This window comes from Staurois parvus, unplaced genomic scaffold, assembly GCF_062004578.1.
Source record: "Staurois parvus isolate SC_StPar_1 unplaced genomic scaffold, SC_StPar_1.0 ptg000469l, whole genome shotgun sequence".
NCBI lineage: Eukaryota > Metazoa > Chordata > Amphibia > Anura > Ranidae > Staurois > Staurois parvus.
In genome coordinates this window covers 2,491,237-2,516,368 of record NW_028318265.1, presented here as the reverse complement: position 1 = coordinate 2,516,368, position 25,132 = coordinate 2,491,237, and the positions used below count along the sequence as shown (strand labels likewise).

At 42.5% G+C, this 25,132-nt stretch overlaps 1 protein-coding gene across 6 annotated transcripts in view; it reads left to right on the top strand.

Annotated features, from left to right (window-relative positions):
- Positions 1–25,132, top strand: part of ABCC9 (ATP binding cassette subfamily C member 9) — a 125,202-nt gene that overhangs the window by 85,668 nt on the left and 14,402 nt on the right. For all 6 annotated transcript variants that reach the window (XM_089689132.1, XM_089689135.1, XM_089689131.1 and 3 more), the window contains 11 exons: positions 920–1,045; positions 3,474–3,570; positions 4,973–5,208; positions 7,926–8,098; positions 15,086–15,155; positions 15,258–15,415; positions 15,499–15,591; positions 19,581–19,683; positions 23,423–23,533; positions 23,630–23,750; positions 24,463–24,593. In XM_089689132.1, coding sequence (XP_089545258.1) covers positions 920–1,045; positions 3,474–3,570; positions 4,973–5,208; positions 7,926–8,098; positions 15,086–15,155; positions 15,258–15,415; positions 15,499–15,591; positions 19,581–19,683; positions 23,423–23,533; positions 23,630–23,750; positions 24,463–24,593 — 1,419 coding nt within the window. The remainder of the gene's footprint in view (positions 1–919; positions 1,046–3,473; positions 3,571–4,972; positions 5,209–7,925; positions 8,099–15,085; positions 15,156–15,257; positions 15,416–15,498; positions 15,592–19,580; positions 19,684–23,422; positions 23,534–23,629; positions 23,751–24,462; positions 24,594–25,132) is intronic.

Genomic DNA, 25,132 nt, shown 5'->3' with positions numbered 1-25,132 from the left:
GCTGTACCCATTATGAGGGGTTCCCATCATCCCCATATTGCATTCCATGGTTGCACACCTGTTGTACCTATTATTAGGTGTTCCTACCATTTCTGTACTGAGTTCCTGAGTTCCTACAATCCCTGCACTTAGTTCCTCGGTCTACACACCTGCTGTACCCAGTATTAGGTGATCCCATCATCCATATACTGAGTTCCTAGGCCTGTACACTTGATGTGCACATTATGGGGGGTCCCACCAACCCTGCACTTAGTTACCAGGTCTTCACACAAGCTGAACCCATTAGGAGGGGTTCCCAGGATCCCTGATGGGATTCTATTTTATATCACAGAAAATAAAAGAGGAGGAGCTGGGATTTCCCAAGATGGATGGGAACTACGGCAGTAGATCTGGACAAAGACAAAGTTAATATATATATATAAGTCCTCATGCATACTGGACGTTTTTACAGCTGCTATTTTTGGCTTCTGGCGTTTTTTTCTACAGCCAGTAAGTTCCCAGCATGTTATCCTATGTGTCCATGCACACACAGGCTTTAATCAGTGTTTTTTGGCTGGGGTGTTTTCTGGCTGGAAAAAAACCCCAAAACTAGTGGGTTTCAAGAGGAGTTATTTAGCTGCAAAAATACTCTTACACTGGTAAACGTGGTAAAATACGGGAAACTGGCGTTTCTGAGCATTTTTTGAGCCACAATTTTATTTGTGTGTGTAAAAAAAACACTAATGTGGAAAAACGCGGTTAAATGCAGCAAACGTGGCTAAACGCTAATGCAAAAGCGCTATAAAATGCAGAAAAAGTTGCGTTTTTAATGCAACTTTATGCAGCTAACGCCACTGGCATTTTTAAATGAGGCCTAATACTCTCTTTTCTACAAATAAACTGAATGTCTGTGACATGTGAAGATTTGATCTGGTTACAGATTATCGCAATGAAGGAAGGATTTGTCCTGCGGGAAGGGACACTGAAGGACATTCAGAACAATGACAACGAATTGTATGAACACTGGAAAACCTTGATGAATCGCCAGGACCAGGAGTTAGAGAAGGTTTATGCTACATTCTTATTATCCCTCTTTGTAGGTTCATTGCCGTTCATCCATCACTCCACCCCAATATATTACTGGAAATGAGCCAAATAAGGCTGAGTATAATCCCTGGACTCTTTTATTGCTGGACACTGAGATGTTTATAGTAGGATGTCATGGGGTATTCTGCATGTTTTAAGGGCACAGGGTGACAAGGAATGACATGAATCGCCACCTTTTTTTTTGGGTGGGGGAACACAGCATAAAGGTTTTTAGCATGTGACATTTCTGCTCCAATTAACTCTACAAGTAAATTCACTATCAGTACAGAGGAGGGTTTGACATGGCAATATTTAAGCCACAAAACCTAAAATGAAGCAACTTACTCTCAAAGTGTATGTAAAGCCAAAACATTTTTTTCAGTTTGGGATGGAGCGTGGAAAGATTAGAACCCCTATCACGTTTTATTGCTGGGATTCACCTTCTCTACTTGTGATGTTACCAAGACAGAAAGTGATGGGAAATCCAAAATGTTACAGCTGTCACCAAAACCTGAATAGGGGGTTAAGCTTAGGTTCACACTAGTGCTGCTGCATGATCACGTATTTTGCAACATTTATACACGTTTTTGGCATAGGAGGTGAAACTGGATTTTATACACAAAATTCTGACAAAAAGCCACTAAAAACACACATACTACATGCATTTTACATGATCTTTCCAAACGTTTCTGTTGAAGTCTATGTGGCCAAAAACTCAGTATGATGCAGCAAAACAAGCACCTGACCATTTCTAAAATGGAACAGAACCATGTTGTACTGATGTGAATGGGGACCATAGAGAATAATGTGATTTCCATTATCGTGCATGACAGTGCCAAAGGAGAAAATGTTAGTGTTAATGGGGCCTAAATCTTCCAATGGGGATGTCTGTGACAATGTCTAAGATGTATATAATAATAAAAGAGTGAGCGCTAATCCAAAAAAGCAGCTAAGCACTCTAAGCAACCACAAAATACTTAAACAGAGTAATATCAACAAAAGTGCAGCGCTAGATAATAAAGTCTGAAAGAAAGTCCACTAAAGTCTATTCATAAAAACATGCCAGATGACAAGTAGAAAATCAATGGTGGCGGTACGTGAAGAAAAGCAGAAATGCGCACTCACCAGAAGACAGATGTAAGTAAGAGGTATGCATCAAAGCCCATAGATCCTCAATCAAGGAGAGAACTGGTCCGGTCAAAGTGGGTTGATCTTCCCTTAAGGATGCAGAGCTAATCCAAAGCAGATCCAGGTAGCCAGAGGTCTCCTAGAGCTGGATGGATGGAAGGGGTCTCCTGCTTAAAGGGGGGGGGGGTCTTCCACCTCTTGGTAACGTTGGGAGAAGTTGCCGCCAGGGTTGGTGTTATAGAAGTGGAGAGAGGAGTACCTTTTTGCAGATTCCGTTACTGAGAATTCAGGCCTTTACCAAGAGGAGGAAGACCCCCCCTTTAAGCAGGAGACCCCTTCCATCCATCCAGCTCTAGGAGACCTCTGGCTACCTGGATCTGCTTTGGATTAGCTCTGCATCCTTAAGAGAAGATCAACCCACTTTGACCGGACCAGTTCTCTCCTTGATTGAGGATCTATGGGCTTTGATGAATGTCTAAGATGTGGCCTTAACCCTTCTCTGCTGTGTCAAAAATTAAAACTCTATATATTCTTGAAATCTGAAGTTTAATCTGCCTATATTTTGCCTCCCTGGTCTCTCCGTCATTCCCTCATCAACATGCCAATTCATTTTTTAAATAAAACTTTTGTATTCATTACATACTTTATGTTGAACTCAGTCTGTGCTTCTATATGCATTGCAGGCAGATCATGGCTGGTTGGAGGGGCTGGGTGCTGTACATGACTTCCTGAAAACACCACAACCCTACGCCTCAGTACTACACTCAAGAGTCCTCAGCCCTGATACGACCAATGGGCTGGCTCTTGGGAGGAGTAAATAATAATAATAAGCAATAATCAAAATGCCTTGATGGGTGGATGTCAGTTTGGAGGAGTAGGCGTCTCTAGGCAGGCTGTAATTGCATATAAATTTCCCCAGGTAATGCCCACATGTGATGCTGGGCCTCCGTGATTGAAAAAAATGAAATCCAAGCAATGAAAGAGGAGGGCCAGAGACAGTCAGGCTGGGGATGAAAGACCTAGATGATGATGGACATCCTCCAACTAAGAAATAGGACAGGCTCTATCAGACTTATTGCAGCTTCTAATGTACTGTGAGAAGCTCACAGTGTGCAGTGAAATCAGAGTAATGTCAGCACAGGAGAAGAGCTCGTACAACTGTGCAAGACTGAAGGGAAGGCAGGAGTTCAGCTTTAGAAAGTCGCAATGCTGAAATTGTTATATATCAGTCTATCCTCACTCTGGTATTGAATGTTTTTGTATGTGTTTCTCTGGAACAGGACACAGACGCTGATCAAGCTACCATGGAGCGGAAGACCCTACGGAGAGCCATGTACTCCAGAGAAGCAAAGTCTGCGATTGAGGATGAGGGAGAAGGTGAGGATCAGAATGCACTCCTAACAGATCAGAGGATGGCAGTTTCTGTGCCATTCCTCCATCCTGATGCTTCACTTATAGAGTATTGTGGAGGAATCCTAACTCTGTCACCAATGTATCTTACCCCCCAAAAACAAGGACTTACGGAGTTATCTGCAGAGCTGCTTTCATTGCAATTAGGGATGAAAGGACTGACTTTCACATAGTGGATTTCTGTGCAAAATTACTAATTATCCTCTAAAAATGCATTACATTCCTTTTTTTTGATAAAATATATAAGATGAGGTTGCACCAAGCAAATAAATACCCATCATGACAAGCCTTAAATTTGTGCGCATCCTCAAAATGACAACGAACTTTGGATCCCCTATATCTTCTATAGGCAAAGCTTTAAAATCCCCTACAGGTCATCAGTTCAGAGTTGCCCATGAATAGTGGCCCTAAAATGATTGCTCTCACTTTAGAGTGCACGATGATATGTAACGTGTATCGTGAACAATGTTTTCAACCACGATGGGAGCAGGGCAATTTTTTGGGAGGGGGGTAAAGGGCTTCGGTGTAACTTTTTTTTTTTTTACTTTCACTTAAACTTTATTTATATCACATAAGGAAAAAAGTCCCCTATGTGATATAATATTTTTAGGACAGGTTCTCTTTTCTGAAACATCAGTAGTCTTTTAGCCTCCTGATGTCTCACCTGCCTTCCATGGAAGCTAATAGAGCACACATCATACTCTATTAGCTTCTTCCCTGGCCATAAGAACCAGGGAAAGTGTCACCTAAAACTGGAAGTGCCATTTTACACTTCACTTCTGGGTTTAGTCTAGCTAGGGCAGATCAGCAAATAGGTGTTCACTAGTCCCCCTCCACCCAGAGGCACCCACCATGTGGGTTCGAGGTCCTCAGGTGGGACAGCGGAGCCCAGGTGGTCATAGAAAGCAAAAGCTGTACAGTCGCTGGATTGCATTCATTACAAAGCTGAAAGTTGACTTGTAATGTGTACAGTGTAAATGTGTGTAAAGTGTGGGAGTGTGTGTGTAAAACTCCCACTGCCATAAGGGATGTGGCGGTAAAAGGGTTAAGTTACTGGAATGACAAATATCCCATGTGTGGTCGGTACTGCAGCACCCTTTGACAATGTATTACAGACTGTATGGAGTGCTCTTGAATTTGTGCTGTACCCTGACATGCAGGGTGTCACCAAGACAGGAATTGAGGTAAAATTTCCCCATTAGGGACACCTAAAACATGCTTGTTACCTCTTCACACTATATTCAAAACTATACAGACAGAATTAAAATGATAAATCTTTACAGTGAAACCTGGAGATATCTTTTTTTCCCCAACACACAAAAGATGCTGCTCTCCCATGTTGATCTTCCCAGTCTTTACTCTTCTGCAGAGGAGGAAGAGGAGGAGGATGAGGAAGATGACATGGCCACAGCATTGCGTCACCGTACAAAGATGCCATGGAGGACGTGCTGGAGATATCTGACCTCTGGAGGATTTTTCCTCCTTTTCCTGATGATAGTCTCCAAATTACTGAAACACTCAGTGATTGTGGCCATTGACTACTGGCTGGTGAAATGGACGTCTGAAGACAGAAATATCAGCAGAGACGCCAATGGGCTCAACTCGGTAATGTAAATTTTCTGGACACTATATATTATTATCATTATTATTATATTGTATACAGGATTTATATTGCACCAACAGTTAGCTCAGCACTTTACATAATAGAGGGAGGCAATACAGTTACAATACAACTCAATATAAGAGGAATCAGAGGGCCTTGCTAATTAGCTTACAATCTAAAAATGTAATCTTCACCTGGATCTTTGCTTCTAAATAAGTATGTCACAGAGGAGCGTACACTATAATGTCCCTCTGCAGTCACACACTATTATTGATATACATTTATATAGCTCTGACATATGTCATAGTGCCGTACAGAGAACACTGAGCCAGTCACATCAGTCTCTGCACCAGAGGAGCTTACACTCTACTGTCTCTAACAAAGTCACACACTATTATTAGTATACATTTATGTCACTAACATATTTTGCAGTGCTATACAGGAAACACTGAGCTAGTCTCCGCATCCAAGGAGCTTACAATCTAATGTCCCCACCACAGTCACATACAATTATTATTATACATTTACACCAATCCGCCATAATATTATGACCACCCACCTAATATTGAGTAGGTCCCACTTTTGCTGCCAAAACACCTAATTGAGGCATGAATGTCACTAGACGTCTGAAGGTATTCTGTAGTATCTGGCACCAAGCCATCAGTAGCAGATCTTCTAAGTCCTGTAAGTTGTGAGTTAGGGTTTCCATTAATCGGCCATGTTTTTCCAGTGCATCAACAGATGCTGGATTGGATTGAGAACTTGAGAATTTGGAGACCAAGTCAACACCGCAAAAGCACATTCTTCCATTACTCTGTGGTCCAGTTCTGATGCTCATATTGTACTTTGTAGGCACTTTTTGCTGTGGACACGGTTCAGCATGGACACCCTGCCCAGTCTGTGGCTACACAGTCCCATGCACAGCAAACTGCAATGTTTTCAGACACCTTTCTATTGGAACCAGCATTAACTTTTTTGGTAATATGAGCTACAGTAGCTCTTCTATTTGATCGGACTACACGGACTAGCCTTCCCTCCCCATGTGCATCAGTGAGCCTGGGCTGCCCATGACCCTTTCGCCAGTTTGTGGGGTTTTCCTTCCTTGAACCACTTTTGGGTGGTCCTGACCACTGCAGACTGGGAATATCCCACAAGAATTGCAGTTTTGGAGATACTCTGACCCAGTCGTATAGCCATTACAATTTGGCCCTTGTCAAAGTCACTCAAATCCTTACACTTGCCCAATTTCAGGCACCATTGTAACACTGGCAGTGGTCATAATGTTATGGCTGATTGGTGTATATAGTGCTGAGACATTGGGGTTGATTTACTAAAGACAAATAGACTGCACTTTACAAAGTGCAGTTGCACTCTGCAAGTGCAGTTGCTCCAGACCTGAATGAGGTAAAGCTCCATTTTGCAAATAATACCCAATCGCATGCAAGGAAATTAAAAAACTTAATTTTTGCCTGCACATGATGGGATGATGGAAGTCATCAGAGCTTCCGCTCATTTACTAAGTTCTGGAGCAACTGTACTTGCAGAATACAACTGCACTTTGCATAGTGCATAGTCTATCTGCCTTTAGTAAACCAACCCCATAGTGTTGTGCTGTAGAGAGTACACTGAGCCAGTCACATCAGTTTTTGAACCACATGAGCTTACACTCTAATGTCCCTGCACCGTTACATGTAGGCAGTTACAGTCTACCTTTCCCACTGTAGGTGGTGCTTGACTGTTGAGGTACTGCAGTTGGAGAAGAAGCCTGGCTTCCCTATGATTTCCTGGTCCCTGGAGGCAGCATTGTGGTTGACTATGCTGCATCCAGGTGACCCCCATCTTGGGTCAGTAGAGTCTTTTTAGAACCCTGCTCCCAGGTTTTGACGTGCATTCTGCAAAGTGGATAGGTGAGGGAAAGAGTACACGTCTGACAGTGAACGAGACTAACAGCAAGGGTTCCTGGCAAGGAGGGACAGGTTAAGGACATACCACCCTTCTGCGGGAGCCTCCCCATTGGGTCCAGGCTGGCCAGGCCGCATTCTTCCCCAAGAGACAAACACTGTCGGTGCATCTGAATCCACTGTTACTGTTTTCAAGTTAAATGGAACTGTGAGTATTTCCCTGGCAGTGGTGTTCTTCCACAAGTTTCTGCCCCTGCAACTGAACTCTGTGTCATTACACCATGCTGCACCTACCCATATGCTCACTATTATTATTATACATTTATATAGCTCTGACATATTCCAAAGTGCTGTACAAACAACACCAAGTCAGTCATATCGGACTCAGCACCATGGAGGTTACTCTGATCCCACCTCAGTCACACACCATTATTATATATAGCTCTGACATATTCCAAAGTGCTGTACAAACAACACCAAGTCAGTCATATCAGACTCAGCACCAAAGAAGCTTACTCTGATCCCACCTCAGTCACACACCATTATTATATATTTGTTTTTGCCTGAATTCCTGTAAATAATTGTGTTGCTCATTCTGGAAGTGGTGATGAAATGACAGAATGGGGGGTTATTTACTAAAACTGGAGAGTGCATATTCTGGTGCAGTTCTGCACAGAAACCAGTCAGCTCCCAGATTTTATTGCCAAAGGTTAATTGAACAAGCTGAGGTTAGAAGCTGATTGGCTACCATGCACAGCTGTACCAGTTTTAGTAAATCTTCCCCAATATATCTGACAAATGACACTTTGCTTTTACAGACTGTACAGACTGACCAAAATCAGACGTACTATGTGGTGGGGTTCAGCATCCTCAGTGCTTCAGGGATCATCCTCTGTCTCATCACCTCTCTGACTGTGGAGTGGATGGGGCTCACCGCCGCCAGAAATCTGCACAACAACTTACTGAAAAAGATTATCCTGGCGCCGATTAGGTATCTGACACCAGATGACAAAAACCTGGATCAATAACTCTATTAAAATAAGTGTATAGTGTACACAGAGAATAATGATTTGCTAGGGAAAAGAGGAAGAAGTTTTTTGGCAGGGACTATGCATATCCCTTCTGCCAAAAAAATCACTACTGCCTAGCAATTTTATACTTTTTGAGTTTGCTTCTGAGTTTTTTTTTTTTTTACCTTTTGATGGAAGTTTGTCAAATACAGAAGTTTTGATATCAAATTTATTTCAAGTACTTATATAGCGCCTACAATTTACGCAGCGCTTTTACATATATATTGTACATTCACATCAGTCCATAACCCTCAAGGGGTGTACAATCTAAGGGCCCTAACTCACATTCATACATACACATACTAGGGCCAATTTAGACAGGAGCCAATTAACCTACCAGCACGTCTTTGAAGTGTGGGAGGAAACCGGAGTACATGGAGGAAACCCATGCAGGCACAGGGAGAACATGCAAACTCCAGGCAGGTGGTGCTGTGGTTGGGATTTGAACCGGCGACCCGAGTACTGGCAGGCAGAAGTGCTAACCACTTAGCCACTGTGCTGCCCTATCAAATTCACCATAATTCATCAAACAGCCTCTTACATTACAGTGTGTAGTTTTGGTTGGGGTGAGTCAATGTTCAATCTCCTGAGTAGTCTTTACCATTTTCTGTAGGTCTTCCTCTACCACCAACCCATAATTTCTTATGGAGATACCACTATAGGGCTGGTGACACCATAATACTATATGGTGTCACTGCCCCTTAGTGAATGCTCAGGTAGGAGTTTATTGAGAAAGCAGTGAATGTCACAGCAAGGAAGGAAGTGCAGGTGTGGGGGTGCCTTTCCTCCCAGGGTCACAGATATCAGTGCTACAGATCGAGCAGGTGATCAAATGTTGCCTTGAGAAATCAAAAAAATTACCATTCAGGGCAGTGTCGAAGTTTATCAAAGTCTCATGTTTTTCAAATGTTGTGATAATTTTATATTATGTAGATAGCTGGAGGGAAGAATAACAAATGACTACATTCAACTAACAAAAAAAACCTGACCCACACTTGATCCAGAGGAAAGCACCATCAGACTATCAGTAGATGCACCATATAGGTCCCCATCATCTTATAATGCAGTACTGGGTAACTGCAACACAGTTGGTGTCATCTACAGTTGAGAAAAGTTGACAGTTTTCACTTTGTAGAAATTTCTGAGAAATTTCTACAAAACGCATTGAAGTCAATGGGGAAGTTGAAATGACTGCCCCTTTAAAATGAAAACAATGGGCAGGAACCAGTATGTCCATGCTTACCTTGCTAATCACATGACAATTGTTTGTGCACAGAAGAGACATGAATTTCACAGCAGTTGTGTTTACACAGTAAACCAAGATCACTTGGTTAGCTAGTAGTAAAGTGGTTCTAAAGCCTTAAGGTGTGCATTAAGGTGAAAAACCTTCTGTGCTGCCCCAGCCCCTCCCCCTCCCCCTTTTTCTTACCTGAGCCTGATCCAATCCATCTCTAGCCGCTGTCTCCCTCATTGGGCAGATTGATAGCAGCGGGAGCCATTGGCTCCCGCTGTTGCCAATCAAATGCTGTGACACTGGAGCGGGGGTAGGGATGAGCCACCCGCTCTGTGTCAATAGACGCAGACACGTTGGCTCGGGAGCGATCCCTCACGGGTGCCCCATGGAAAGTGGCTTTCTGTGGGTGCACCCACCAGAGAGGGGGGGCCAGGAGTGCCAGAGGGGGACTCCAAAAGAGGAGGCTGTTCTGTGCAAAAAAGCATTGCACAGAGCATGTAAGTATAGACATTTTTGTTTTTTAACTATAAAAAACAAAATGAAGGTTTAATATTACTTTAGTCACATTCCGCTTTTCTTGTTCTGTGATGTTGAAAATGTTTCATAGCTTCTCAATAGTGATGGGCTGAACCCCCCCCCCCCGTTCGGTTCACAGTTGAACATTCAAACCTATCAGAAGTTCGACCGCAAACTTCGAACAGGGACAATTTACTGAGCGGTGTCTTACTGCATCTGAGTATGGGGTAAGATACCGCTCAGTTACTAAAATACTGCATGACTTATATTATTAAGTCATGCAGTATTTTAATAGTGAAACATTCATTCATGTTTCAGCTGTTAGCGGGGTTCCCAGCTTACAGCTGAATGTCAAAAGAATTGCCCGACAATTAAAAAAAAAACAAAAAAAAATGGAATGGGGTCCCCCCTCCCATACAAGCCCTTGGGGTATGGTATGGATTTTAAGGGAGACCCCCCACGCCAAAATGTAAAAACAAATTGGCGCAGGGGTTCAAAATCCATACTAGACCCTTATCTGAGCATGCAGACCGGCAGGTCAGGAAAGGGGGGAATGAGCGAGCGCCCCCCCTCTGAACCATACCAGGCAACATGCCCTCAACAGGCCTCCAAAGCACCTTGTCACCATGTTGATGGGGACAAGAGCCTCTTCCCCACAACCCTGGCTGGTGGTTGTGGGGGTCTGCGGGTGTGGGGCTTATTGGAATCTGGAAGCCCCCTTTAACAAGCCTATGTGTATGAGTATGTGGTAACGCTACCCATTCACAAAGAATAAAAGTGTAGTGTAAAAAAGACAGGAGACAGTCTTTGACAAGTCCTTTATTAAAAATAAAAAAAATGTCCCTCGTAGTTGATCCAATGTCAACCATGATGCCCACCGCCACTGCCAACCCGTTAAAATTGTACAAAATCTACTCCGCCCTCGACACTGGTTCCCGCCATCTGACAGCTGCGCTGCGATGACAGTTCTTAAATAGGGCGATGACGTCACATCATGCCCTGTGAGTGGCCAAAGCATTGCACCTGACCTGTGGCCAATCACAATGCATTGTCAGTGCGCAGTGCATTGTGGGAAAACAAACAAACAGCCCATGTTGGAGTTTACTCGAAAATGCAGCCCATCATTACTTCTCAAACCCGCTTCTTCACTTCTAATGATTGTTAGGAAGGTACCCCATCATTTATATCCACACAGGGAGGACAGACATCTTAATCCAATCACCATGGAATGTTTCAACGCAGATGTTGACTGTCCAAGAACAGGATAGGAGATGGGAAAGTTGTGGAACCACCCTGGCATGGTTACATAATCTCATCTTTGGTGCCAAAAAGTCTTCATAGCTGTAAATCCTTTGGTTGAAGGTGTGAAGGTAGAGAGAAAACAGGTGGCGCACACACCTAGTGCATTATCCAAGGTTTATTGTAGGAATTAAATCATAAAAACATACTCACAGACGAAGCATGTATCTAAAAAGCATAGAAAAATGACAATGGCCACAACGGCGGGCAAGGTGTTCTCACTGTCAGTGCGGTCAAATGGCTGACGCGTTTCGGGAACGAATCCCTTTCCTCAGAGCTGATGACCAACCTCTGATGCTGATGTATGATAAATGGAAAGTGAAGTAAGAGCCTCGCTGTTGACTGTCCAAGAACAGGATAGGAGATGGGAAAGTTGTGGAACCACCCTGGCATGGTTACATAATCTCATCTTTGGTGCCAAAAAGTCTTCATAGCTGTAAATCCTTTGGTTGAAGGTGTGAAGGTGCTTCAACATGGTTGAAGGTGTGAATTGTTGTCAAATTGTCAGGGTAGGGATGTTAAAATGCCTTGAAATTTATGTAGAGGACAGTATCGAGGACAACTGGCTCCTAATACTGGGTACACACAGTTTTTTTTTATTCAACCCAGTGGCTGAATGAAAAAAACCTGAATAGCTCGGGAGGAGCTTGCTATATTAACTATCCGACGTTAGTACAGCGATCTCCCTGCTGAGCTACTGTGTTCTGACACTGATCGGATGCTGGTTTTCCCAGCATGCCTGCTCAGTAGAAGCCGGCCGCTAGTCCAGGTTCTCTCAGACAGGCGGGTGTACACATGGGCCGAATGTCGACCGTTTACTATTGAACCGCCCGATACCGACCTATATTCGACCCTGTAAGATCCATGAAAGAGGCCATCTTCATCAAACCAGAACAACCACCTCAAAACAGGAGTGGGGCCTTTGACACTATCTATCTTCCACATACAGTATAATGCTGAATTAACATTTCTTTCCCAGCAATTTGACAGCAATTCACTCCTTCAGCTATATGAATGGATGTTTTAACACCTATTCAGACCAGATATGAAAAAACAAAACCTGATGGGACTTTACTGGTACAAAAAGCGGACAACCTCGTGTTGTACATTAATACTATATAGTGTAGCGCTATAGACACAATAAATAAATCCAACATACAAATGTAAATAAATTAATACAAAAAAATTATTATATATATATAGTGCTATGATCCTGCCAGGATCTATTGGTGAAATATAATACAGTGATAATGTGAAAAAAGAAGAAATAAAACCTATAAATTGGTGAAAAATTCCACAATCCCCCTATCCACAATTGAGGGATCAAACACTCACAAATACAATACTGCAAATACGTAAAAGTGAATCCTCTACTATGGGGTTATAAACCTATACAAAAAGTGATAAGTGCCACAAACTACACTTAACCACATCCAAATGTCCACATATAAAAAAGTGTAAATAGTTGTTCATAAACACACAAAATATATATACACAAAATGTCCAAAATTGCTGAAAACATAAACACGTGCTCCAACAACGAATTCGTGCAGGTGATGAAGTGCATCCGTGGTCACAGCAATAGTGTAAATCCTCAAGTGGCCAAAATGCCCCCTCACCTCCTTACAATGACCTCAAGGGCCAGCTTGCTTTTAGGATCACACCCTGATCCTTACAGGTATTGGTTCGTCACAGGACTCACTCGATCCCATCAATGGTGGCACTTACTCCTCTCCTTTAAGATCTCCTCCAGACATAGGTAACAGCAATACCGCTCACTCTCCCATAAAGGATCATATAAATAAAGCAAAAAGATCCTCCATAGTGTAATCATGTTTAATATGTATAAAACATTTACAAAAATAATGATTGCCCCTGATCTGACCCTTATGAAGTCACGTGACTAGCGTGATGTAACATGTTGGTACGTGGTGAGGAACTTCCGGTACACGATGGCGTCATTTCCGGCATGGGCGCCATTTTGGTACACCTTTTACTACCTATGCAGTACACCCATAGCATGAGGTGAAAAGCTGTCATTATATGGAGCAAATGTGAGTGGGCAATCGTTATTTTTGTAAATGTTTTATACATATTAAACTATGGAGGATCTTTTTGCTTTACTGATATGATCCTTTATGAGAGAGTGAGCGGTATTGCTGTTACCTGTGTCTGGAGGAGGTCTTAAAGGAGAGGAGTAAGTGCGACCATTGATGGGATCCAGTGAGTCCTTTGACGAACCAACACCTGTAAGGATCAGGGTGTGATCCTAAAAGCGAGCTGGCCCTTGTGGTCATTGTAAGAAGGTGAGGGGGCATTTTGGCCACTTGAGGATTTACACTATTGCTGTGACCACGGATACACTTCATCACCTGCACAAATTCGTTGTTGGAGCACATGTTTATGTTTTCAGCAATTTTGGAAATTGTTTGTACAGTATATGTATTTTGTGAGTTTCTGAACAACATTTTACACTTTTTTGTATGTGGACATTTGAATGTGGTTAAGTGTGGTTTGTGGCACTTATCACTTTTTGTATAGGTTTATTTCCCCATAGTAGGGGATTCACTTTTACGTATTTGCACTATTGTATTTGTGAGTGTTTGATCCTTCAATTGTGGATAGGGGGGATTGTGGAATTTTTCACCAATTCATAGGATTTATATCTTCTTTTTTTACATTATCACTGTATTATATTTCACCATTAGATCCTGGCAGGATCATATCACTATATATATAATAATTTTTTTGTATTAATTTATTTACATTTGTATGTTGGATTTATTTATTGTGTCTATAGCACTACACTATATAGTATTTTTATTTCTATACACTTATTGGGTATAGGTTTGAGTGTGAGCAGTTTAGGGTTAGGGATTATCCATTTAAGCACAGGAGGATTTATCATTATTGGCTCATGTTGTACATTAAACATATTTATTGAAATGCATCTTCCAAACACATAATATAAAATCAATACTTGGCTAATAAGCCCAAGAGATCCCAGTATCATGTTCCATGGCATAAATATCCTCCAGAGGTTGATGCGTTTCGCCCGTCAGCTTCTTCAGGACCCCAAACTGGAGGAAAGGAGATCAAATGCCTTAGCTGGAAGATGTATATACATATCAGCCACCAATAATACAAATACAATATCACAAAAACATCATAAACCATCCAAAAACATCATTCTCCACAGACTCACATGCCAACATAGACGGTGATGCGGGGTGACAGCACCCACATAGGGGGTCAGATTATGGTCTTGGGTGACTATCCACAGCCCCTTCCCCCTCATCCCCAATCAGGTAGAACCCTACAGGAAGAACAACAGAAACAATCCCACTGTAGAGAGAGAGAGAGAAGGAGGGCAGGGGATAGGGAAAAATGAAAGCAAGGGAGATAATATATCCCCAGCATAGCTAATAGTAGGTCACTCACTAACTCAATAGACAATCAGCGGAAATATCCGTATGCGAGTGTTATCCATATGCAAACCATTCCATGGATGCGTTCCAAAAGATAATCTAATTATAACACTGAAAATCAATATGGAAATATCCACGTTTTAAAGAATCATAACAGTATTCAAAAGCTAATTTCAAAACGTTACCTTTTCTTATCGTAATATATAATAGGGATGAGATACACATGCAGTCTAATATAATATATTGACCTATTCAGACCCAATGACACTAAGGATGGGATTATGTCACTAGAACAGCGTGGCGTGGAAGTGCAAATTGCCTGTCTATCTTCAGTCTTAGCTGAGCTAGAACAAGCATGCAGCATGTGAAGGTGGAGTGGAGTCTTTTTTTATATAAACACATCTTTTTTGGTGTCTCTGTGTGGTTTACAGGTTCTTTGATACGACTCCACTGGGATTAATTTTAAACCGTTTCTCTGCGGATACAAACATCATTGATCAGGTGAGCTGTATTGCTCATTGTGTTCATTTTTTGTGTTAATAAAAGATAATCATTATACCATTATATCACCTATCACTATATCATTCTGTCTGCTGGTTCTAGCACATCCCACCAACACTGGAGTCCCTCACCCGATCCACCCTACTCTGCCTCTCTGCCATTGGTGTCATTAGCTATACCAATCTTTACTTCCTGATCGCCCTCATTCCGCTGGGGGTCGCCTTTCACTTGATCCAGAAATACTTCCGAGTTGCCTCCAAGTGAGTATGAGGGAAGGAAAAAAGATGGCACAGGGAGCTGTATTGTTTTGTCAATAGGTGTCACCCTCTCTTCCATCTTTCAGGGAACTTCAGGAACTGGATGACAATACTCAGCTGCCTCTTCTGTGCCACTTTTCAGAGACGGCGGAGGGATTGACTACAATCCGGGCATTCAGGTGTGTGACACTGGGGGACTCTCATCTTTCACCACTTTCACAATAGTAGGGCCTTGTAGTGTGTTGGCTACTGATAAATGCAGAAATTTTGGAGTTTTATATGATATCCTTTATTGGCTAATTTAAAGCTGAACCCCTGGTGCAAACACTTTGAATTAAATATACTCACCAGGTATAAATTCACTTTTTGTGCGCCAAATGCCTTTGTAATCGCAGATATTACTTTGTGAGGGTTCATTTACACTTGCTTCAAAATGTAGCTTTGGACATATTTTTTTAAAGCACTCTGAATGCCAATCAAAACAACTGTCACTAAATAAAATAGTAGGCTTACAGTCCTGTTCACACTTTGCATTTGCTTTGCTTCAAAAATTATACTCTGTGTCCCTTTCTTGGTGTTTCAGTGTCTCCAAAGCCTCCATTGAACTTTATGGCAATGCTTGCTAACAGCACCTGCAGCTTTTGAGGGGCTTTTATTCTGACTTAGCCTCGCTTTGTTTTGGAGGTATTGCAGGTATGAGATAACCCTGGATGACCTTGGAAAACAACAAGTAAAACATAAAGACATCATCAGTGGTCACGTCTGGTTAGTGTGTAGACGTACTAGAAGTGTCTGGGGCAGACATCACATCTGGTGTGCAGAGTGGAGCATTAGGAAGGTGAGCGGGGTCCAGATTGGAGTGGAACAACTAGCAGATGGCACATGTGGTATGCAACATGGGAACCCTATAGTGGAAGGTGAGCGGGGATCATAGAGAGAGGATTGGGCAGCAAAAGTTTAGCCCAGACCAGAGCAGGAGAAACTAGCAATATCACACTTGGTGAGCAGTGTGGGAGCAATATAGTGGGAAAAGAGCAGGGGCCAGAGAGAGAGGAGGGGCAGCAAACCAGAGGATCAGCAGAGCTGGGGGTTACTAATGAGTGGGGGATCAGCAGAGCTGGGGGTTACAACTGAGCGGGGGATCAGCAAAGCAGAGTGTATAACTAAGTGGGGTATCAGCAGAGCTGGGGCTTACTACTGAGTGAGGGATCATAAAAGCTGGGGGTTACTACTGAGTGGGGCATCAGCAGAGCTGGGGCTTACTACTGAGTGAGGGATCAGAAAAGCTGGGGGTTACTTCTAAGTGAGGGATCATAAAAGCTGGGGGTTACTACTGAGTGGGGGATCAGCAGAGCTAGGAGTTACTACTGAGTGGGGGATCAGTAAAGCTGGGGGTTACTACTGAGTGGGGAATCAGCAAAGCAGGGGGTACAACTAAGTAGGGCATCAGAAGAGCTTGGGGGGGAATAATACTGAGTGGGGAATCTGCTGAATGAGGTTTATAATAAGCTGGGGATCTGCTGATTGAGGTTATCAATGAGCTGGTGATCTGCTGAAGGAGGGTACCAATAAGCTGAGAATGTGCTGATTGAGGGTACCAATGAGCTGGGGATCTGCTGAACAAGGGTAATAATGAGCTGGAGATCTGTTTAGTGGGGATACTACCAAGCTGGGGTTCTACTGGGCCCCTTTAAAACAAACAGAAAATCAACATACACAGGGCAGATGCCAAGCTTCATTAAAGCAAAAAAGTATCATCTATGCATCACAGAAGCATCAAAAACATAAAAAAAGCATGTTGAATCGGCAGGTGCTTTAATGATTGGTAAAGTCGAAGCAAGTGTAAATTAGACCTAAAGGTTGCAGGGACATCATCACTGCGCTGACCTTAGCCTTGTGCAGAGAGCAAAGATGCTGGGGGGATTCAGCAGGCCCCACCCACTAAAGGCTTTTTGCAGGAAGCTCTAGGAGGGGAGGAGACAGGACCAGTCACCCTGCACAAGAAGTGAGAGTAGCAGTGACCGGTCTTTATTACGGGAAGCTCCTGTACAGAGGTAAAGTTTCACACTGGATTACTGGAAGAAATACACAAATCACACCAAGATTCAAGAAAGAATACACATGCCTCTTGTATTCTGACAATATTTGCTTAACCCAGAGCTCAGTTTTATGGTCTCAAAAGCTTGCATCCTTAACAGGGCCGGACTGACAACTCATGAGGCCCCTGGGCAATAGGGGATCATGGGTCCCCTGTCCTTGCCCAAACTCAAAAAAGCCTATGAAAAAGGTACCAGGGGCATCTCATGGGGCCCCCTACTGACCCCGGTCCCTCGGGCAGTGCCTGAGTTTCCAAATGGTCAGTCCGCCCCTGATCCTTAATAACCTAAGTTGCCCAATAAAGGAGATTCATTTCAGCTCCAAACTTTCTGCTCATTTTCCAAATATTTCATCAAAGATCAAAGTAAAGTAGATGTTTACCCACACTGGATGACATAGAGTTTGCTTTGTGCACTGTGTATCATAACAATATTTTTTTAAAGAAAATACTTACTTTTCATGCTTTGTTACATCTCAGAGCTGCTGATCTCCTGCACCCTCCTGCAGTCACTTCCCATTTATATGCACTCCAGAAATAACTGCTTTTCTCAGGGCGGGTTTCCTGATGGTGACGACAGTGGGTCATGTGTATTATCTCAACATATCTTGCAATAAACCACACTGTAATTCACTTCTTATCACCTGTAAAAAAAATGATAGCCTAATGGCAGAACTTCTATGTCAGAGTAGCCAGTCCTTATAGTGATTTAATAAAGAGCAAAAACAACAAGCAGCAACAGGACAAAGTGCAAAATCTTTCATAAAATTCAGCATTTGGAGTCGCCAGAACAGGCTCTTTTCAGATACTCTATGCTTGAAAAAGATCCTGTTTGGTGGTTTGAGATGTTGCATTTTATAGAGGATCGTGCACTTTAGCTTGTTGCTGCTTTTTGGCTTTGCGTTTTAATAAATCGCTCAATGGACTAGGTACTCTAGAAGTCCTCTGTGCATATGGCCATTGTTTTGCTGTGTGTTGAAATGGCCATTTCTGGTCTTCGTCAGAAGCTTGTGTGACAGGTTGACACAGGGAAAGAGCGTTGTCACCCATTGACAGTAAATGCCTGACTAGAGACTTTTTTTTAATGAAAGCTGCATATTTGTAAAGTTGAAAGTTGTGAAATGGAATTAAAGAGTAAGTAAACCCAACACTTCATATTTCTGATATGTGCCTGCTGTCTATCTTGTTCTCTTTGTATTGCTTCCATTGTGTGAAATCCCGGGTGTTTCTGCCAGTCATTCTGCTTTCCTATTAAAAAACTGACCACACTAAACAGGGGAATGCAGCATGGCCACCCCCACCCCACCCCCCCCCCACCCCCAGCTCCTATGCATTATGTATTTATAATGTTTTTATATCTATAAAGAAATGTTTTGCCTTTAAATTCTATTTTAAATAGAATGGGTTGTTTTACAATGGCAGAGTTTGCAATCACTTTCACATGATAACATTGGGAAGCCCACCCTGGGAAATGCAGCCTTGGCTGGAGTGCATGTAGAAAGGAAGTGGCTGCAGGAGATCAAAGGATGATAAAATGGTGAAAACAAGAATATTGTTAAAACATGTTTATGATTGACAGTGCTCAAGCAGGTAGACTAGTCATTGGGAGATGTATTGTTGGTGTACAGGACTCCTCAAGATGGAGAGGATGTCGTTTTGGCATGCTAGGCCAATATTTCTGGCTGTATGAATAGTAGAATGCCAACCAAAGTCTGTCTTGGTTCCCCTTATCCACATATGGCTTCCAACTGCCAGAATAGAAGTATCTGGGTGATGGCTTATGGCAGCACAGGCAGGTCTTGTTTCAGACACTTTGATAAATAAATTCTTGTACATTAGACAGGACAGTAAATGCAAGATGTAAGGGTTGATTTATTAATCCTGGAGCATGCAAAGTCTGGTTCAGCTTTGGATAGAAACCAATCAGCTTGCAGTTTTTTTTTGTTAAAGCTTAATTGAACAAGCTGAAGTAAAAAGCTGATTGGCTACCATGCACAGCTGCACTATATTTTGCACTCTCCAGTTTTAGTAAATTGGCCCCGTAGTGTCTCAGTGACACTTTCTTCTTTGTAGACATGAGTCCCGATTCAAGCAGCGCATGCTGGAACTGACTGACACAAACAACTTGGCCTATTTATTCCTGTCGGCGGCGAACAGGTGGCTGGAGGTCCGAACGGTAAGGATAGACTCCCAGAAGGTGGTGCTCTAACAGAAACTAGTCATATATTTCTATATTTTATCCTACATAGTGCCGAGATTTAAAGATGATTATCCATCTCCCCTGTGTCCCCTTCTCACTCCCCTCCATTCTTCCCTCCCAGTTTATCCTCTTTGCCCTCTCTGTTTCTCCTGTCTCCCACCTCAACTCTTCTCTCCTCTCCTCATCCCCCCTCACCATATCTCCCCACCTCCCTCTTCATTCCTCCCCTCTACATTCCTATTCTCTTGTCTCGCCAATATTTTCCTCCTCTCTCTCTATTCCTCTTTTCTACCCTCTCCATTCCTCCTCTCTCTCCTCTCCATTCCTCCCCTTTTCCGTCTCTATTCCACCTTTCTGCCCTTTCCACACTTCCTGTCTGTCCTCTCTATTCCTCCTTTCTCCACTCCCTGTACCTCCTTTTGCCCTTCCTCATCCTTCCTTTCCTTTCTCTCCTCTGCCCTCTCCATTCTTCCTGTGTTCTCTCCATTCCTCCTTTCTGATCTCTCGATTTCTTTCCCCCCTCTCTGTTCCTGCCATCTGCCTACTCCATTCCTTCACTCTCACCTCTCCATTTCTCCTTACTTCCATCTTCATTTCTTCACTTTATCCTCTCCATTCCTCCACTCTATCCTCTTCATTCCTCCTCTGCCCTTTCCATTTCTCATCTCTGCCCTCTCAATTGTTGCACTCTCATTTCTATACCTCCTCTGTTCTCTCCATTCCTCATCTCTGCTCTATCTATTCCTTCTCCTTCCCTCTCTCTTCCTCCCCTCTGCACTCTCTTTTCCTTTTCTTTCACCTCTAAATTTCTCCTCTGTTCCTTCTTCATTTCTCTGCTAACCCCTCTCCCATTCCTCTTCTGCTCTTTTCTTTTCTTCTCTCTCCTCTCTCTTCCTCCTCTCTCACCTCTCCATTTTTTTCTCTCACATCTCCATTTTTTCTTTTAACCCTTTCTATTCCTCCTCTCTCACCTCTACATTTCTCCTCTCTCCATTCTTCAATCCTCTTTCTCTGCTTTCAATTCTCCTCTCTCTCTTCTCCATTCCTCCTTTCTTCTCCTTCCATTGCTGTTCTCTCCTCTCTCCATCCCTTCTCTCTCACCTCTTTATTCCTACTTTCTCCCCTCTCCATTCCTGCTCTCTCCTTTCTCGATTGCTTCTTTCTCTTCTCCTCTCTCCCCTTTCATCCCTCCTTTTTCTTTTGTCTTTCTAGCTCTGCTCCCCTCCTCCACTTATTCTCCCTCCCCCTCCCTATTTCTTCTTTCTCCCCACTTTATTCCTTCTTTCTCCCCTCTCTTTTCCTCTTCTGCTCCCCTCTGCCCCCTCCACATATCCTCTTTAGGTCACAGTCATACACAGATCACTTGAACTCAGCAGTCATAGTGATGATGTGCAGATATGAATGCAAAATATAAATATTTCAAACTTTCCTGAAAGTCAAAGGCAAAGTGATCACTCTGAGAGCCCTATTACGGGGAGTCTCTGTAGATTCAGTATGGCCACTATTAACAAATTCCTTTGGGCTTTAGTGTTTTTTGAAGCTCATTGATACAAACTGTATGAAAAGATAATGCCCAAATTCCATGCAACAGCCAATTGAATTCCTGTTATCAGGGGTCATCAGGGGTTAGAAAATGAAAATAAGAATCTCATTGGTTGGTATGGACAACACAGATAGTCTTTCTACCTTCTTTATTCTGTACACATGTTCCCATCTAGAAAGTGGAACTTCTTTGAATGTTAGCTAAACAATGTATCTCTTTGTATTTTTCCTTTTCTGATGGAAGAGTGCAGCAGTCACCTCCAACAATGCTGAACAAATATTTGTACAAAAGAGTAAAAACTTTGCTCTCAGTCAGTTGACAGAACACAGAACAACAAACTATCCCAGGTGACAGGTAGGGTACACAGAGTGCCCGCGTGCCCGCTGCCCCCCTTGGAGATGAGCCAGGCAATGACTATTACCACAGTACCAGACTCTCTGTGTTTATGTACTCTGATCCGTCTGTCATTATGACGCAGCGCAGCCCCCACACATATCCATCAATGGAGCGGAAATGTCATAGCTGAATTTATATCGCTGTGTGATGAATACTTTCTGGAAGATGAAGTTATTGGCCACACTAATGTAGGAAGATTATGTTTCAGGTCCTGTTTTGTAGACACTTTTACACTTATGCATTACAGTGCCCATGTCTTAAAAATGTGTACCACAATGCACACTAACGCATGGCACTCCACCCGGTCCATTGCAATGCTCATCATTTAGACACAATCACAGCTTTGGGCTTCAATATGGTCCATTAATGCATATGTGTTAACACGCGTTATGCTGCACATTAACTTGACAGCCCATTCAATAGGATCCTAATGCACTGTATCAGACAACACACTTGCACTATTTTTTCCAATGCAGCACACCACAACGTGACCACGTAGTGGGTGTGTGGTCTTTGGTTAGTTGTGTTACTTTCAAGTTCTGCTCAGGTATATTACGCTTTGACTGAAAATTGGTGTCAGAGGGTCTAACCCTGCCAAAAGGTTTTGATTTTAGATATACTGTAAACCTAACATTCATTCTAAACTTCAGGTAAATTTTGATTTGTACTTTTATACCAAATATGACAATAAGTAATATGAAATTCTAGGGAGAAAATCTTTGCCCCTTATTATTTCAGATTATCAGCCTTGAGCTCTGTGCCCAAAATGAAATGATCTGTACAGCCGGATCATATAGCTCTGGTTTTAAACTGTGGGGTGGCAATAACCATTTCCCACAAATGATGGTTCTGATTTGAGCAAGGATAGAATTATGTCATTCAGCTGTCAGCAACCTTTTCCACATTAAGTGTCAATTTGTACACATTAGACAACTGAAGTGCCAGAACACTGAAGAAGTCAAATCAGCCCCAATTCCTACGCCATCAGACCTCAAATCAGCCCTAATTCGTGTGCTTTCAGATCTTGGAACAGCTACAGTTCCTGTAGCATCAGACCTCAGATAAGATTGAACTCCTGCTTCTCTAGACCTCAAATCAGCACTAAAGCTGGCCATAGATGGATCGAAATTCATCCGGATCAGCAGGGGCTGGTCAAATTTCAATCCATCTATAGCTGTTATTGTTTGTAAGAAGTCAATCTAATGAATGACTTCTCATGAATGTGCCTGTTGGAAAATTTTTGTTTGAACAGTGCTGATCAGTGTATTCTGACAGCAGAGGAATCCCCACTGTCAGAATACAATAGTACACCAGGGAGGATTCCTCTATCCACCTTGCTTGTGTGGATGGGGGATCCATTCAGGTTTTTGTTTTTTTTTAATTCAGGAAAAATGATCCATGTATGCCCAACTTAATTCCTGCAGCTGGCAGTTACACTAGGACAGCAGTAAGTCTTTGTGAGGGTCAGAAATAGCTGATATCACACACAGAGATTTCTTAACATCCATACAAACTGGCACTAATCCACAAAGGAGACCACAATGGATCTCAATAGTGATGGGTAGGTTCAGGGTTCATGGTAAGGTAAATGACCCACCATACTACAATTCTTTTCAGACATGGGAATGACTCTTGGGGAAATCTATGTTCACTAGATGATGCTTTCTGTTTTGATGTCATCTATACGCATATTAATGGATTTTAACATTGCATTAGGAATAACTGGCATAGTAAATTCTACTGTGTCTTCAAATAATAATTTTGTTCTGCCCTCAGGATTATCTGGGTGCTTGTATTGTGCTAACGGCAGCCATCACCTGCATTGCTTCCATCACCTCGGGGATGCACTCTGGAGTTGTGGGTTTGGGCCTTACCTACGCCCTGACGGTTTGTATCTGGTGGTTCTGCCATTTATACAGGAACACTTATCCAGCGTATGGGGTAATGTTAACCTGTCCTATGATGTTTCTCTATCCTCTTTAGGTGACCAATTACCTGAACTGGGTGGTGAGGAATTTGGCAGATCTAGAGGTCCAGATTGGAGCAGTGAAAAAGGTGAACAGTTTCCTGAATATCGAGACGGAGTGTTACGAGGGATCTATGGGTGAGATGGATCCCCTGTTATTCCAGAGGCATACCAAACTTTGCCATTTGAACATTTCATAATTAATAAATGCATTGTTTACAGAGTTTGTAGTTGGAAGTAGTATTCAGAAAACTGTTGTTTTGTAGAGCTTGTTTATTTTTATTAGATTTAAACTCCAGACATAAAATACAGCAATAAATGTTTTATGTATCTATTAAAAAATTAAATGCCACTAGAGTAAGTAATTCAATTTGATTTCAGCTTCCAGCACTTAAGACTGGGAGAAAGGGTAGCACTAGTGGCTCATCAGATGTCCTGCATTTACATGTTCTAGTAAGTAAAGAGCAGAGAGATGACCTAATTAGACTGTTGCTGAGCCTTCATTATCTATCACAAGCTGAGAGTGAGGAGGTGACCAAGCTGTGTTTTTAAACTGTAGCAGAGAAAAGTCAGGTCATCAGGCTGGCTGTCTAAATCTCAGGACAGAAATACAAATCTTGTGGCAAGTAAAATGGCTTCATTTAGCCCTTTGCTTGGAATTCAGCTTTAAAAATGTAACAACAAAAAGTCTATATGATTTTATTTTGTAGAGTACAACAGCAAGGGACACGAGGCAATGTGTAGTATGGACCCCTGTGAGAGGGGCCACAGGGTGCCAGTAGAGGCTTGTGAGATTGAATTATGTTTCATACATGATACCGATAACACCACTTTCTTCCCAACATTTCAGATCCACAACAGGTGCCAGATGATTGGCCAAAGACTGGGGAAATTAAAATTAGTGATTTGTGTGTACGCTATGAGACCAACCTGAAGCCAGTCCTGAAGCATGTCAAGGCTTACATTAAGCCAGGACAGAAGGTATGAATATTGTCAATAAGAGGAAGGTAATTGTCTCTCTTCAGGTCGGACATATTCATCAGAAGCCAGCTCTGCTGACCACACTAATATCATCTAGGGGTTTGTCACTCAATTCAGATCCAACATTTCAATGTTTGGAGGAGAATTAAGCCTTCTCATGGTTTCTTCTGTCTCTCAAGGATTCAGGTGGGGAGATGCTGTCTTTGTTCATTTGTCATCCAGGGTCACCAAATAAATGACACAACCATGTACATCGCCCTTGGTTGTGCTCGCAAATGTCTGACACAGATAAGCCCTTGCTTCAACTTATCACCTTGAGACTTGCTACAAAGTTAAAGTGTTGCAGTCTGGTCACTGGGGGAGAGGAGACTAAGGAGAAGCTTCCTACGGCCTGCAGCAGACTGATGATCATTTTAATCTAGATAAAGTCACTGACTGAAGCTCAAGGGCAGCTTTTAATTACTGGAAGGTGGAGCTTTTCTGAAAAATGGTACTGTTTTATATTATTACATGTAAGGAATTTTGAAGTAAAATTACCG